Raw genomic sequence first — 14,891 nt, forward strand, 5'->3', positions numbered from 1 at the left:
ATGTGTGTGTACGCCATGTGATTCCGCGTGTGTGTGTACGCCGTGTGATTCCGCGTGTGTGTGTACGCCGTGTGATTCCGCGTGTGTGTGTGCGCCGTGTGATTCCGCGTGTGTGTGTACGCCGTGTGATTCCGCGTGAATGTAAATAGATTTATAAACATACTAAATTATGTTTTTTTGAAAATGTAAAAATGCAGAATGTTTCTTGTGATGGGTAGGTTTAGGGGCAGGGGCAGTGTGTGTGTGAGTGTGTGTGTGTGATGGGTAGGTTTAGGGGCAGGGGCTGTGTGTGTGTATGAGTGTGTGTGTGTGTGTGATGGGTAGGTTTAGGGGCAGGGGCTGTGTGTGTGTGAGTGTGTGTGTGTGTGATGGCTAGGTTTAGGGGCAGGGGCTGTGTGTGTGTATGAGTGTGTGTGTGTGTGTGTGTGTGTGTGTGTGTGTGTGATGGGTAGGTTTAGGGGCAGGGGCTGTGTGTGTGTGTATGAGTGTGTGTGTGTGATGGGTAGGTTTAGGGGCAGGGGCTGTGTGTGTGTGAGTGTGTGTGTGATGGCTAGGTTTAGGGGCAGGGGCTGTGTGTGTGTATGAGTGTGTGTGTGTGTGTGTGTGTGTGTGTGATGGGTAGGTTTAGGGGCAGGGGCTGTGTGTGTGTTTATGAGTGTGTGTGTGTGTGTGTGATGGGTAGGTTTAGGGGTAGGAGCAGTGTGTGTGTGAGTGTGTGTGTGATGGCTAGGTTTAGGGGCAGGGGCTGTGTGTGTGTGTGTATGAGTGTGTGTGTGTGATGGGTAGGTTTAGGAGTAGGAGCAGTGTAGGGGGATAGAATGAAACGGCGTTGATAAACACGCTAAAAAGCAATTATGCGTCTTGATAGCACGCCAAAATGGCATAGCGAATTGGCGTGTCATACATACGCTATTTCATGAGATCAGTCTGAAATATGATAAACTAAAGACTCTTGGGAGATATGAAGGATCATCAACACTACTCTATAGATACTCAAGAGTAACTGGCAGAACCTGTGTGTGTGTGTGTGTGTGTGTGTGTGTGTGTGTGTGTGTGTTATGTACCCTTTAAACACAAAGCAGACACTGTGTGTCCTGACTAAACATACTAACGACTACAGCAAATAAAGCGAATGTCATTATAAAATATAAATATTAAGTAGAAAGAGCACCACTAACAATATTTGAAAAGAGTGTGTGAAACAGTTCAAACAGTAATTATTTAAAACAGTAGTTGTTTGTCTTTAATAAGGGGTGTATATTATGCTTTATTTGAATATGCCCTTTCAGGTAGTGTGTAATAGAGCTTTTGAGAATGTAAAAGTCTGCAAAGTGCACAACAAATAAAGTTATCGTCTCCGAAAAGAAAGAATCAACACTGAACTGCCTGAAACGAGTCGTCCATAACTAGATAACAATGTAACTAATTTGCATAATGCCAGCCTGTGGTCTTGATTGGCTGAACAGCGCCTTTTTGCCCCGCCCTTAAACACTAGTTGTAGCTGAGAGAGTTTGTCTCTGTTTGGGCGTTTGGTTTCTGATGTAGGCAGGCGTTGATCTTCTTCTGTGTTTAGTCACACTATTACGTAATAAATGACTATTCCTGTCCTTATGTCAGATCGGCTCCAATTAAAGACTAATGAGAACGTCTTGAGATCTGAAACTTACAAGATGTTTTTATAGTACAATGACCTCTTATATGTCGAAAGATCATGGGAATTTTGATTTCTGAGTTCATGACCCTTTTAAAGGAGTAGTTCACTTCAGAATTAACATTTCTTGATGATTACTCATCCAAAAAAAGGGGGAAAAGGTTGTTTAGAATATTAAAATATTACAGTCTAAAAAATGATGGGTTAAAAATAACCCAAGTTGGGTTGAAAATGGACTAACCCAGCGATTGGGTTGTTTTAAGCAAACCTTTAACCCAACCGCTGGGTTAAAACAACCCAATTGCTTACTCATCCAAGATGTTCACGTCTTTCTTTCTTCAGTGGAAAAGAAATTAAGTTTTAAAAAAAAAACATTCCAGGATTTTTCTGCACATAATGGACTTCAATGGGAACCAACGGTTGAAGGTCCAAATCACTGCAGAGGAATAGAGTCTGATCTAGACAAACCATCAGACACATTTACAACACAAACACACATTTATATACTTTTAACCTAGATTGCTCATCTTGCGCTGCGACGCGACGCCACGGATTGCGTAATCACGAGGGAAAGGTCACGTGACGTAGGCGGAAGTACCGCCCCCGTGTTAAAAAAACCCCTCGTGCGAAGACTAACACAAACATCCTTTAGCGAAAAAAGGTTAAACGACGATGTCGGACGATTTTGAAGTTGGAGATGTTTTTTTTGTTAAGGGTGTTTGTATTGCGTTCACACCAGACGTGACTTGCGCGAATAAATTGCGCTATTCGCGTGTAGTTGGACGCTTGAACATTTTGAGTTTACTCGTTTCATTCGCGCGTGACATTCACTTCACAACAGACGAGAATTTTTCATCATGCATATACAACGCGTATACAGACAGGAGCCATCTTGGAAAACAGTCTCGACGAGTCGAGCCACGAACGCTGTGCTAAGTGATGAACTGTGACTTGGAATCTCATATGGTCCGTTGTTTCCGGAAGAAAGCACTGAGCGCAACAGAGAAAATAAATAAATAAAAATAATAATAAAAAAAACTGAACGCAACAGAGACTAGAGCTTCCACAGGACACACACTAAAGAGATGGCGGATTATTCAACCGTGGCTCGACTTGTCCAGACTGTTTTCCAAGATGGCTGCTGTCTGTATACGCGTAATGTTCTGTCTTTATAAAGCATCTTCTTATTAAACTGTTTGAACACTTACACAGTTCTCAATGCTGTGGTTTGCATGTAGGGACCCTCATTATGCTCAGAGGTGGACAAAGTACACAACTCCATTACTTGAGTAAAAGTAAAAATACTATTGGTTAAATATTACTCCATTACAAGTGAAAGTTGTAAAGATAGATTTTTACTTAAGTAAAAGTACAGAAGTACTTTCTTTTAAAAGTACTTAAGTATCAAAAGTAAAAGTAAACACATTATTTTATTATTGTTGCAAACCAGTCATGCTCCATCTGACATGCTAGCATACCTTGAACTCATTTAAATACTTGCTTAAAAGTTACAAAGCTCTTATCAAAGTCAAAATCATACTTTTGACTACAACATTTTAGGCATCTGAATTGTTTTAGTCTAGTTTTAATTGACTATAATAAGATTTTAGTAGATTCAATAGACTAAACTTCTGTACTTGTGGTCTGGCGTCTGAGAGGCAGCTTTCTGTGTGCACTTTCAGACTTATCCACGTCTGCTCTTCTGAATTTTAACTTTTAAGTATGACTATGGTTGCGCGCACTGCGTCTGGGAACTGCCGCCATCTATTTTGCCATCAATTGATTGGTGTTAAAACAATACTTGGAAATCATTGAACTTCATGTGATCCTACAAGAGTGATTACTGATAGGCTGTCTGCAAAAAAAAAAAACGCATCCCGTTTTAAAGAAGAAAACAAATCATCCACTGACTTTCAAAGCGGCTACGACTTTCTACTTCGAGGGCCTTGATAGAAATGTAGTGGAGTAAAAAGTACGATGTTTGTCTTTCAAATGTAGTGAAGTAAAAGTCGTAAGTTTCCAGAAACAATAATACTCAAGGAAAGTACAGATACTTAAAAAGTGTACTTAAGTACAGTACTCAAGTAAATGTACTTAGTTACTGTCCACCTCTGATTATGCTCCAGTGTTAGTATGAGGCTATTTTGAGCCTTGTTAGTGGTATTAACTAGCGATTTAATTTGACTTATTCTATGGCCCATAGACTAGCGTTATAAGCTAATCTGTTTTTAGAGATAAAACTCTTTACGTTTGATTTTCATGAAAACGCATCCCAGAGAACGATCTACTCTGTAACCATGTGTTAATCACCCCTAGGTTCATTTTTCACCAGAGTTGTCCTTTAATTAACTTTATTTAGACAAATTTAAATTTAACCGAAACTGGGCAGGGATTTCAATTTCCCAGCATGCTTTGCCACAACACTCAAAAGGGACAGTAAATGCTAAAATTAAGTGTTTGTGTGCAAGATTAATGTAAAGTGGGAGATTTAATGGTGTATTTAATTTATTGTTTTACATTTTGGTGATCAAAGATGAGTTTTAAGGGATAGAATTATTGACTACTGGGGGAATTTAACTCATTATAATGATATAATTTTTTTGATTTACTCATTAACATTGATAATTATTAACACAATGTATAAATTAATCATAATTATTCATATTATTTTAAACATTATTATCATGAAGAGCTTCTGTTATGTTGTGTTTTGTCCATTATGTGACGAGTGGAGCGTGAGCTGAGTTTGAGAACAGATAAATGTTTAATGTTTTATATTTACGTCCTCATTCGGGAAGTGCTATGCTAATGCTACAAAAGCATTGTGTTACCAATTAGCAATTTATTGAATTAGCTGGTTAAAGCTAGCCAAAATAAAACATTTAAGTTTAGATAACTTACATTACTTAAGCTCTGCCAACTTAAACGTTACATTTCTTAACTCAAAAATGTTGATGTAAGTTTTGCCTACTTATTTGGGTTTACAATGTATAGTAAATATCGAAATAGTTATTCGATATGAAGTGTTTTTGTTTAAACCTCTGTCCTCTCTCATCCCAGGCGTGAGTGTGCAGGTGTTCGGCAGAAATGGGCTGCGGCTTGAGGAAGCTCCGTCCGAAGGAAGACAACAGTCCGGGAAAGATTTACTCCACCCTCAAGAGACCGCAGGTGGAGACCAAGACCGGCGTGGCCTACACGTACCAACACCTGGACTTCCTGGTGGGGAAAGACGGTAAGTCGCTGGTGAATTCCCTCTGAGGTGGAGTTACTTCTGAAAGGGTTAGTTCACCCACAAATGAAATTTCTGTCATTAATTACTCACCCTCATGTCGTTGGACACCCGTCAGACCTCCGTTCATCTTCAGACACAAATTAAGATATTTTAGTGTAAATCTGATGCTCTGAAAGGCCTCCATTGGCACAATGGCACTTTACACTCTCAAGACCCTTAAAAGACACTAAAGACGTCGTTACAAAGTCCATCTCACTACAGTGGTTCTACAATAACTTTATGAATCGGCGAGAATAGTTTTTGTGCGCAAAAAACCCCTAAATAACGACTTGCATAGTGATGACGATTTCAAAACACTGCATCATGAAGCTTCGAAGCGTTATGAATCAGTGAGTCGAATCAGCAGTTTGAAGCGTTATGAATCAGTGAGTTGAATCAGCAGTTTGAAGCGTTATGAATCAGTGAGTCGATTCAGCAGTTTGAATCGCCAAATTTCAGCAGTTTGGCGGTTTGACACGCGATCCGAATCATGAATCGACTCACTGATTCATAACGCTTCGAAGCTTCATGAGGCCGTGTTTTGAAATCGTCATCACTATATAAGTCGTTATTTAGGGTTTTTTTGCGCACAAAAACTATTCTCGCCGATTCATAAAGTTATTGTAGAACCACTGTAGTGAGATGGACTTTGTAACGACGTCTTTAGTGCCTTTTAAGGGTCTTGAGAGTGTAAAGTGTCATTGAGCCAATGGAGGCCTTTCAGAGCATCAGATTTACACTAAAATATCTTCATTTGTGTCTGAAGATGAACGGAGGTCTGACGGGTGTCCAACGACATGAGGGTGAGGAATTAATGACAGAATTTTCATTTTTGGGTGAACTAACCCTTTAAAGAGACGATCAGCAGAGTTAGAAACGTTGAGGTAAGGATAATCTGCGAGGAACTTTTGAAAAGAGAAATCAAACCCAGAGACTCTCCAGAAACGTTCCTTGATTCTTTGCTGCTCCGCAAATCCCCGAAGTGATGACACTTGCAAATGACAAACCCCAAATCCTCCCCGAGTTGTGTGTGAATCCCGGCTCCGCGACTGTACCTGCTCTCAGGTGTGTGTGATCCGCGAGGAGGCTCCGCTGGGATGCTGTGAGGGGGATAATGGGGAGATCCAGAGGCTCTGGGATAAATATAGCAGTTTCTCACCAGCGGAGCTCGGCTTGAGCTGTCGAGATGTGAGCCAGAAGACTCGCTGACATCCCAGAATAATCCTGTGTGGAGGATTCAGACGAGCGCCGAGGACAATCTCTCTATCTGTCTCTCTCTCTCTCTCTCTCTCTCTCTCTCTCTCTCTCTCTCTCTCTCTCTCTCTCTATCTATCTATCTATCTATCTATCTATCTATCTATCTATCTATCTATCTGTCTCTCTATCCGCCAATCCATCCATCCATCTACAGTATCCAGCAATCTATCAATCTATCTATCCGCCAGTCAATCTATCAATCTATCTATCCGCCAGTCAATCTATCAATCCGCCAGTCAATCTATCAATCTATCTATCTATCCGCCAGTCAATCTATGAATCTATCTATCTGCCAGTCAATCTATCAATCCGCCAGTCAATCTATCAATCCACCAATCCATCCATCTATCCGCCAATCCATCTATCCACCAATCCATCTATCTATCCACCAATCCATCCATCTATCCGCCAATCCATCCATCTATCCGCCAATCCATCCATCTATCCGCCAGTCAATCCATCCATCTATCCGCCAGTCAATCCATCCATCTATTCGTCAACCATCCATCTATCCGCCAACTATCCATCTATCCGCCAATCCATCCATCCACCAATCCATCTATCTATCCACCAATCCATCCATCTATCCGCCAATCCATCCATCTATCCGCCAATCCATCCATCTATCCGCCAGTCAATCCATCCATCTATCCGCCAGTCAATCCATCCATCTATTCGTCAACCATCCATCTATCTGCCAACCATCCATCTATCCACCAATCCATCCATCTATCCGCCAATCCATCCATCTATCCGCCAATCCATCCATCTATCCGCCAACCATCCATCTATCCGCCAATCCATCCATCTATCCGCCAATCCATCCATCCACCAATCCATCCATCTATCTGCCAACCATCCATCTATCCACCAATCCATCCATCTATCCGCCAATCCATCCATCTATCCGCCAATCCATCCATCCGCCAATACATCCATCTATCCGACAATCCATCCATCTATCCACCAATCCATCCATCTATTTGCCAATCCATCCATCTGCCAATCCATCCATCTATCCGACAATCCATCCATCCGCCAATACATCCATCTATCCAACAATCCATCCATCTATCCGCCAATCCATCCATCTGCCAATCCATCCATCTATCCGCCAATCCATCCATCTATCTGCCAATCCATCCATCTATCCACCAATCCATCCATCTATCCACCAATCCATCCATCTATCCGCCAATCCATCCATCTGCCAATCCATCCATCTGCCAATCCATCCATCTATCCGCCAATCCATCCATCTGCCAATCCATCCATCTATCCGCCAATCCATCCATCTGCCAATCCATCCATCTATCCGCCAATCCATCCATCTGCCAATCCATCCATCTATCCGCCAATGTCTGAGAGTGCGTGTGTGTGTGAGAGAGAGTGAGTGTGAGTTTGTGTGTGTGAGAGTGCGTCTGCGTGTGTTTAATTTGTTGTAATTAATTTGATTGTAGTTGTAGTTATTTTATTGCATCAAATTAAACTAGAAGAAAATTAGAAATGTTGTTTTGGCAACTAGCTTGAAAAATAATACGCTTAATGTTTTTTAGTTTTTTTTCAAGTAACGAAAACGCCTTTTATGGATTTGGTAATAACAACTCAGACAGAGAGTAAAAGAACAGAGCAATAAAATGATTCTGAACAGCAGCTCAGATAATTTAGTCTTTAATTTGATGAGAAATGTTTGATTTCATACTGAGATCTGCACATCTGAAGACTCTAGGAGTTAAATCTGTGGACTTCTGCAAAAGTCGAGGTGACAAAATTGAGATATTATGTGTGATTTTCCCATTCGGTGTTATTAGAGCAGTCGATTAGCTTACCTGGTGCTCGTCTGTACGCAATCACAACATCTGGAGCATGTCAGAGTATCACCACAACATCTTAAGAGAGATTGATGGGTCAGATCTCTCAAACAGACGTAGCAGTGAAAGAAAGCAATGGTGCAGGTTGACCATGGACGCATAAATTTGATTAAGGCGATTAACGAATGTGCAGTGTAATGTTTCCGCCCGCGTGGCGTCAGGGAACATTAGGCTAGCAGAGGCAGTCTTGCAAGAGGACGTTTATTGTCTTCGCCTTGTAGATGAGACATTTGCTGCTCATTCCTCCCCCTCAAAGTGCTTTGCAGCTCCTCCTTTATGAATAGCAATATATTTGCAATAACAGAGGCAGTACGGAGAAATGAAGCGTTGAGGAAGTGTGAGATATGGGCCAAACCTGCTAAACATAACAGAGTTCTCATACGCAGGTCTTGCTTCTCCAGAACTCAAGGACATATAGAGCAATCGCATGGCCGGCCGGCTCTATTATAGTCATTACCGTAACAGCGCTGGAAAACTATAATTCCACATGTCAATCATCTAGAAGGTTGATTTGGCCCAGGTAATTGGGTTTCAGAGGTGATCTCAACCAAGTCTCAAACTGTGATTAGGTTTGCAATCAAATGTCAAAGGACTTTGTAAGCTGGAACACTTTTGGTCGATGTCTACTGTTATCAATATAATAAAGCACTGTACTCTTACTGTATGGCAGCACTGGTCTCATTCGGCTCCGCTTTTATTTCTCACTTCCTGAATTTGAATCGGCGGAAAGCGAATGCGGGATTGCAGTTCTCATTTGAATGCATGGTAGTAGAATTAAAGTGAACTGAAATTCATGGAAAATCACTTGTCATTTTAGCTGGAAAAGAAAGGCTTGTCGGCACGAACTTTGAATGTTGACTTAATAAAGCATTGTTTGAAAGTTTAGAAAAAGAGTTTCTATTTCTATGAAAAATTATAGAGATGGTTTGAGGATGGATGGATAGATAGATTGATAGATAGAATGAATGAATGAACGAATGATAGAATAAATGAATGATAGATAGATAGAATGAATGATAGATTTAACAAACAATTGAATGATAGATGGATGGATAGAATGAATGATAGAATGATAGAATGATAGACATAGATAGATAGATAGATAGATAGATAGATAGATAGATAGATAGATAGATAGATAGATAGATAGATAGATAGATAGATAGATAGATAGATAGATAGATAGATAGAGATAGATAGATAGATAGATAGAATGATATCATTAATGATAGATAGAATGAATGATAGATTGAATGAATGAATGAACAAACTAATGAATGAATGAATGAATGATAGATGGGTGGATGGATGAATGGATAGATAGATAGATGGATAGATGGATAGATAGATAGATGGATGGATAGATAGATGGATAGATAGATGGATGGATAGATGGATGGATTAATGGATGGAAAGATAGATAGATGGATGAATAGATAGATAGATAGATAGATAGATAGATAGATAGATAGATAGATAGATAGATAGATAGATAGATAGATAGATAGATAGATAGATAGATAGATAGATAGATAGATAGATAGATAGATAGATATGGATGGATGTACGGACGGATGGATGGATGGATAGATAGATGGAAAGATGGATAGATAGATATATGGAAAGATAGATAGATAGATAGACGGAAAGATAGATAGATGGATAGAAAGATGGATAGATAGATGGATGGATGAATGGATAGATAGAGATGGATAGATAGATAGATATGGATGGATGTACGGACGGATGGATGGATAGATAGATGGAAAGATGGATAGATAGATAGATAGATAGATAGATAGATAGATAGATAGATAGATAGATAGATAGATAGATAGATAGATAGATAGATAGATAGATAGATAGATAGATAGACAGACAGACAGACAGACAGACGGACAGATAGATGGAAAGATGGATAGATAGATGGAAAGATGGATGGATGGATAGATAGATAGATAGATAGATAGATAGATAGATGGATGGATGGATGGATGGATGGATGGATGGATGGATGGATGGATGGATGGATGGATGGATGGATGGATGGATGGATGGATGGATGGATAGACAGATTTTATAGTTAACTAAATTAACTATAACTTTACCTAAAATATGAAAATTATAAAAACTTTTTAAAACAGGAATAAAAACAAGTGTAGTATTTAATGAAATCTGCTCTCAGTGATCAATGATCAGTGTTTGGTGTTTCCTGAGGCCTTTCAGGAGAAACGCCTGAATCCACATGAGTTTCCGTCCTGGTTTAAACTGGTTCTCTGGTTTAAACTGGTTCTCTGGTTTAATGGTTCTCTGGTTTAAACTGGTTCTCTGGTTTAATGGTTCTCTGGTTTAAACTGGTTCTCTGGTTTAATGGTTCTCTGGTTTAAACTGGTTCTCTGGTTTAAACTGGTTCTCTGGTTTAGACTGGTTCTCTGGTTTAGACTGGTTCTCTGGTTTAAACTGGTTCTCTGGTTTAGACTGGTTCTCTGGTTTAAACTGGTTCTCTGGTTTAGACTGGTTCTCTGGTTTAGACTGGTTCTCTGGTTTAGACTGGTTCTCTGGTTTAAACTGGTTCTCTGGTTTAAACTGGTTCTCTGGTTTAATGGTTCTCTGGTTTAAACTGGTTCTCTGGTTTAAACTGGTTCTCTGGTTTAGACTGGTTCTCTGGTTTAAACTGGTTCTCTGGTTTAAACTGGTTCTCTGGTTTAGACTGGTTCTCTGGTTTAAACTGGTTCTCTGGTTTAAACTGGTTCTCTGGTTTAAACTGGTTCTCTGGTCTGCTCTGTATGATCGTGATGAAGCCGTTTAACCAGAAACATTAGAAAACTTCTTCTGGGACATTAAAGAGAAATGGCAGAGGCGAGCGAATGGGCTGGTAACACACGCCGGTGTGTGTGTGTGTGTGTGCTTAAGGGCGGAGCCGCTGGGTGAGGGCAGAGCCGCTGGGAGAGGGCGGAGCCGCTGGGAGAGGGCGGAGCGGCTGGGAGAGGGCGGAGCCACTGGGAGAGGGCGGAGCCGCTGGGAGAGGGCGGAGCGGCTGGGAGAGGCGGAGCGGCTGGGAGAGGCGGATCGGCTGGGAGAGGCGGAGCGGCTGGGAGAGGGCGGAGCGGCTGGGAGAGGGCGGAGCGGCTGGGAGAGGGCGGAGCGGCTGGGAGAGGCGGAGCGGCTGGGAGAGGGCGGAGCGGCTGGGAGAGGCGGAGCGGCTGGGAGAGGGCGGAGCGGCTGGGAGAGGGCGGAGCGGCTGGGAGAGGGCGGAGCCACTGGGAGAGGGCGGAGCGGCTGGGAGAGGGCGGAGCGGCTGGGAGAGGGCGGAGCCGCTGGGAGAGGGCGGAGCGGCTGGGAGAGGGCGGAGCCACTGGGAGAGGCGGAGCGGCTGGGAGAGGCGGAGCGGCTGGGAGAGGCGGAGCGGCTGGGAGAGGGCGGAGCGGCTGGGAGAGGGCGGAGCGGCTGGGAGAGGGCGGAGCGGCTGGGATTAGAGCAAGCCTGTAGTGCTCCTGTCAGAAACTGAAGCTTCCGCGCCTCGATCGCCCCCCGGTGGCTGGTCCCAGTATAGCTCCTAAACCCCACCTCTCCATGTATTTGAATGGACGCGAGACACACTAAACAATTAAATTACACTTCAAATAATTGTTTCCTAAAGATGGTTTCTGTCATTTTAGGCAGTTTTTATTACGATGATTTAATTTCAAGTGTTCGTTTTTTAAATAAGTTTAGTTTTAGTGAGTTATTTGATGCTATAAAAACGAGGGGTGTGACGTCATGATTGACAGCTGAGATTGACGGGTTCTCTGAGTGAAGTTTTCACTGAGGCACTAACGGACTTTTTTCTGGATTTTTGGGAGGAGATTGGAGCTTTAGCTTTAATTTCTACATTTCTATAACTGTTTATTTCACACCAACATTATGAATTGTTCTGCATCTGTGAGAGTGTGGGCGGGCTCTTGATAATCGCGCCTCTACTTCCTGCTCTCTACTGCGCAGACTCGGTCCCGAGCGGAAGTCAATGAAGTCGCGTCGTCCATATTTTTTTACGGTCTATGGATTAGAGCCGATGATTCAGCCGCTGGTGCTTTATTCTGCAGCCGCTGGTGCTTTATTCTGCAGCCGCTGGTGCTTTATTCTGCAGCCGCTGGTGCTTTATTCTGCAGCCGCTGGTGCTTTATTCTGCAGCCGCTGGTGCTTTATTCTGCAGCCGCTGGTGCTTTATTCTGCAGCCGCTGGTGCTTTATTCTGCAGCCGCTGGTGCTTTATTCTGCAGCCGCTGGTGCTTTATTCTGCAGCCGCTGGTGCTTTATTCTGCAGCCGCGCTCCGAGGAGAACTCACAGCCATCAGCTTCCTCCATTTCCCCTCCGCCGTGAGGACGATGCCCCGCCGCTGATGGGGTCGGCCCCGGGCCCCGCCGGGAGCCAGAGGTCACGGCTCTCTCCTGTGGTCAGGTGAAGGGTCAGAGGTCACGGCTCTCTCCTGTGGTCAGGTGAAGGGTTTGAGCTGGAGCTGTGTGTTATTCTCTGTGATGTATTCCTTCAGCTCTTCAGAGCTCAGCTGTTGAGGAAGAGCTGAGTTTGAGCTGTTCATACAGACATAAACTCTGGCAGATTCAGATTTAGTTTCCTCTCACATCTGTCCATCCATTATCTATCATCCATCCATTATCTATCATCCATCCATCCATTTATCTATCATCCATCCATCTGCATCTATTCATCTGTCATCCATGCATCAATCTATTATCATCTATCTACCTATATATTTACCTATCCATCCATCCATCCATCCATTCATTCATCTATCTATCTATCTATCTATCTATCTATCTATCTATCTATCTATCTATCTATCTATCTATCTATCTATCTATCTATCTATCTATCTATCTATCTATCTATCTATCTATCTATCTATCTATCTATCTATCTATCTATCTATCTATCTATCTATCTATCTATCTATCTATCTATCTATCTATCTATCTATCTATCTATCTATCTATCTATCTATCTATCTATCTATCTATCTATCTATCTATCTATCTATCTATCTATCTATCATCCATTCATACCTCATTTATCCATCCATCATCTATATCTATCCATCCATCCACCCACCTATCTATCATCCGTCCATCAATCATCCATCCATCCATCCATCCATCCATCCATCCATCCATCCATCCATCCATCATTATCTATCATCCAAAAAAGATCTGAAACTCTTTCTGTTCCTGTGAAAGGAACCTGAGAAAAAATGCAAAATGTGGGACATGTTTTTGGACAATATACGTTAATAAGTCAATAGTTTTTGAACTAATGTCAGTTCAATATCTAATGTTGCTTTATGAAATTAACTGGCCAAAATCATCATAATTTTCATTCTAGTTCATGTTATGATAGATGATTTGTACACCCTTGCTTCGTTTGACCGTTATTAGGCTCCACACGTGTGTAAAATCAGTTGTTTTTGGTGTGTTGTCAGCAGTGTGTGTGTGTGTGTGTGTGTGCCGAAAGCGCTCTCGTCAACAGGAAGTGCAGATCTCTGCAAAGTTCCTTCCTCTCTTTCGACAGAGTCAGTAGCCACGTTTACATGCGCACTTTTTTGTCATTCCGATTAAAATCATTCCGATTGAAAGATTCGCTGGACTGTTTACAGGAGACGTTCTCTAAACCCATCTGGTGTTCACATGTGCTGACTTTCAGTAGAAATCCCTTTTAGTGACATAAGCACACAGTTTGTCTGCCGCCTCAGATTCGTTACGTATCGTGGATCAATAATTCTGTGTTGGTTAGATCCATCCAACATCTATCCATCTATCATCTATCCATCTATCATCTATCCATCCAACATCCATCCATCCAACATCTATCCATCTATCATCTATCCATCCAACATCTATCCATCTATCATCTATCCATCTATCATCTATCCATCCAACATCCATCCATCCAACATCTATCCATCCAACATCTATCCATCTATCATCTATCCATCCAACATCTATCCATCTATCATCTATCCATCCAACATCTATCCATCCAACATCTATCCATCTATCATCTATCCATCCAACATCTATCCATCTATCATCTATCCATCCAACATCTATCCATCTATCATCTATCCATCCAACATCTATCCATCTATCATCTATCCATCCAACATCTATCCATCCAACATCTATCCATCTATCATCTATCCATCCAACATCTATCCATCCAACATCTATCCATCTATCATCTATCCATCCAACATCTATCCATCCAACATCTATCCATCTATCATCTATCCATCCAACATCTATCCATCTATCATCTATCCATCCAACATCTATCCATCCAACATCTATCCATCTATCATCTATCCATCCAACATCTATCCATCTATCATCTATCCATCCAACATCTATCCATCTATCATCTATCCATCCAACATCTATCCATCCAACATCTATCCATCTATCATCTATCCATCCAACATCTATCCATCTATCATCTATCCATCCAACATCCATCCATCTATCATCTATCCATCTATCATCTATCCATCCAACATCTATCCATCCAACATCTATCCATCCAACATCTATCCATCTATCATCCATCCATCCAACATCTATCCATCTATCATCTATCCATCTATCATCTATCCATCCAACATCTATCCATCCAACATCTATCCATCTATCATCTATCCATCTATCATCTATCCATCCAACATCCATCCATCTATCATCTATCCATCTATCCATCCAACATCTATCCATCCAACATCTATCCATCCAACATCTATCCATCTATCATCCATCCATCCAACATCTATCCATCTATCCATCCAACATCTATCCAT

General features: G+C 41.7%; 1 protein-coding gene across 1 annotated transcript in view; it reads left to right on the top strand.

Moving 5' to 3' along the window:
- Positions 1-14,891, top strand: part of rftn1b (raftlin, lipid raft linker 1b) — a gene marked incomplete at its 3' end in the record, with an annotated part of 223,971 nt that overhangs the window by 29,837 nt on the left and 179,243 nt on the right. The window contains exon 2 of the mRNA XM_079838147.1: positions 4,712-4,883. Within this exon, the coding sequence (XP_079694273.1) occupies positions 4,739-4,883 (145 nt within the window). The 5' untranslated portion in view covers positions 4,712-4,738. The remainder of the gene's footprint in view (positions 1-4,711; positions 4,884-14,891) is intronic.

This window comes from Gobio gobio, assembly GCF_949357685.1.
Source record: "Gobio gobio genome assembly, chromosome: 15".
In the NCBI taxonomy this organism is placed as follows: Eukaryota; Metazoa; Chordata; class Actinopteri; order Cypriniformes; family Gobionidae; genus Gobio; species Gobio gobio.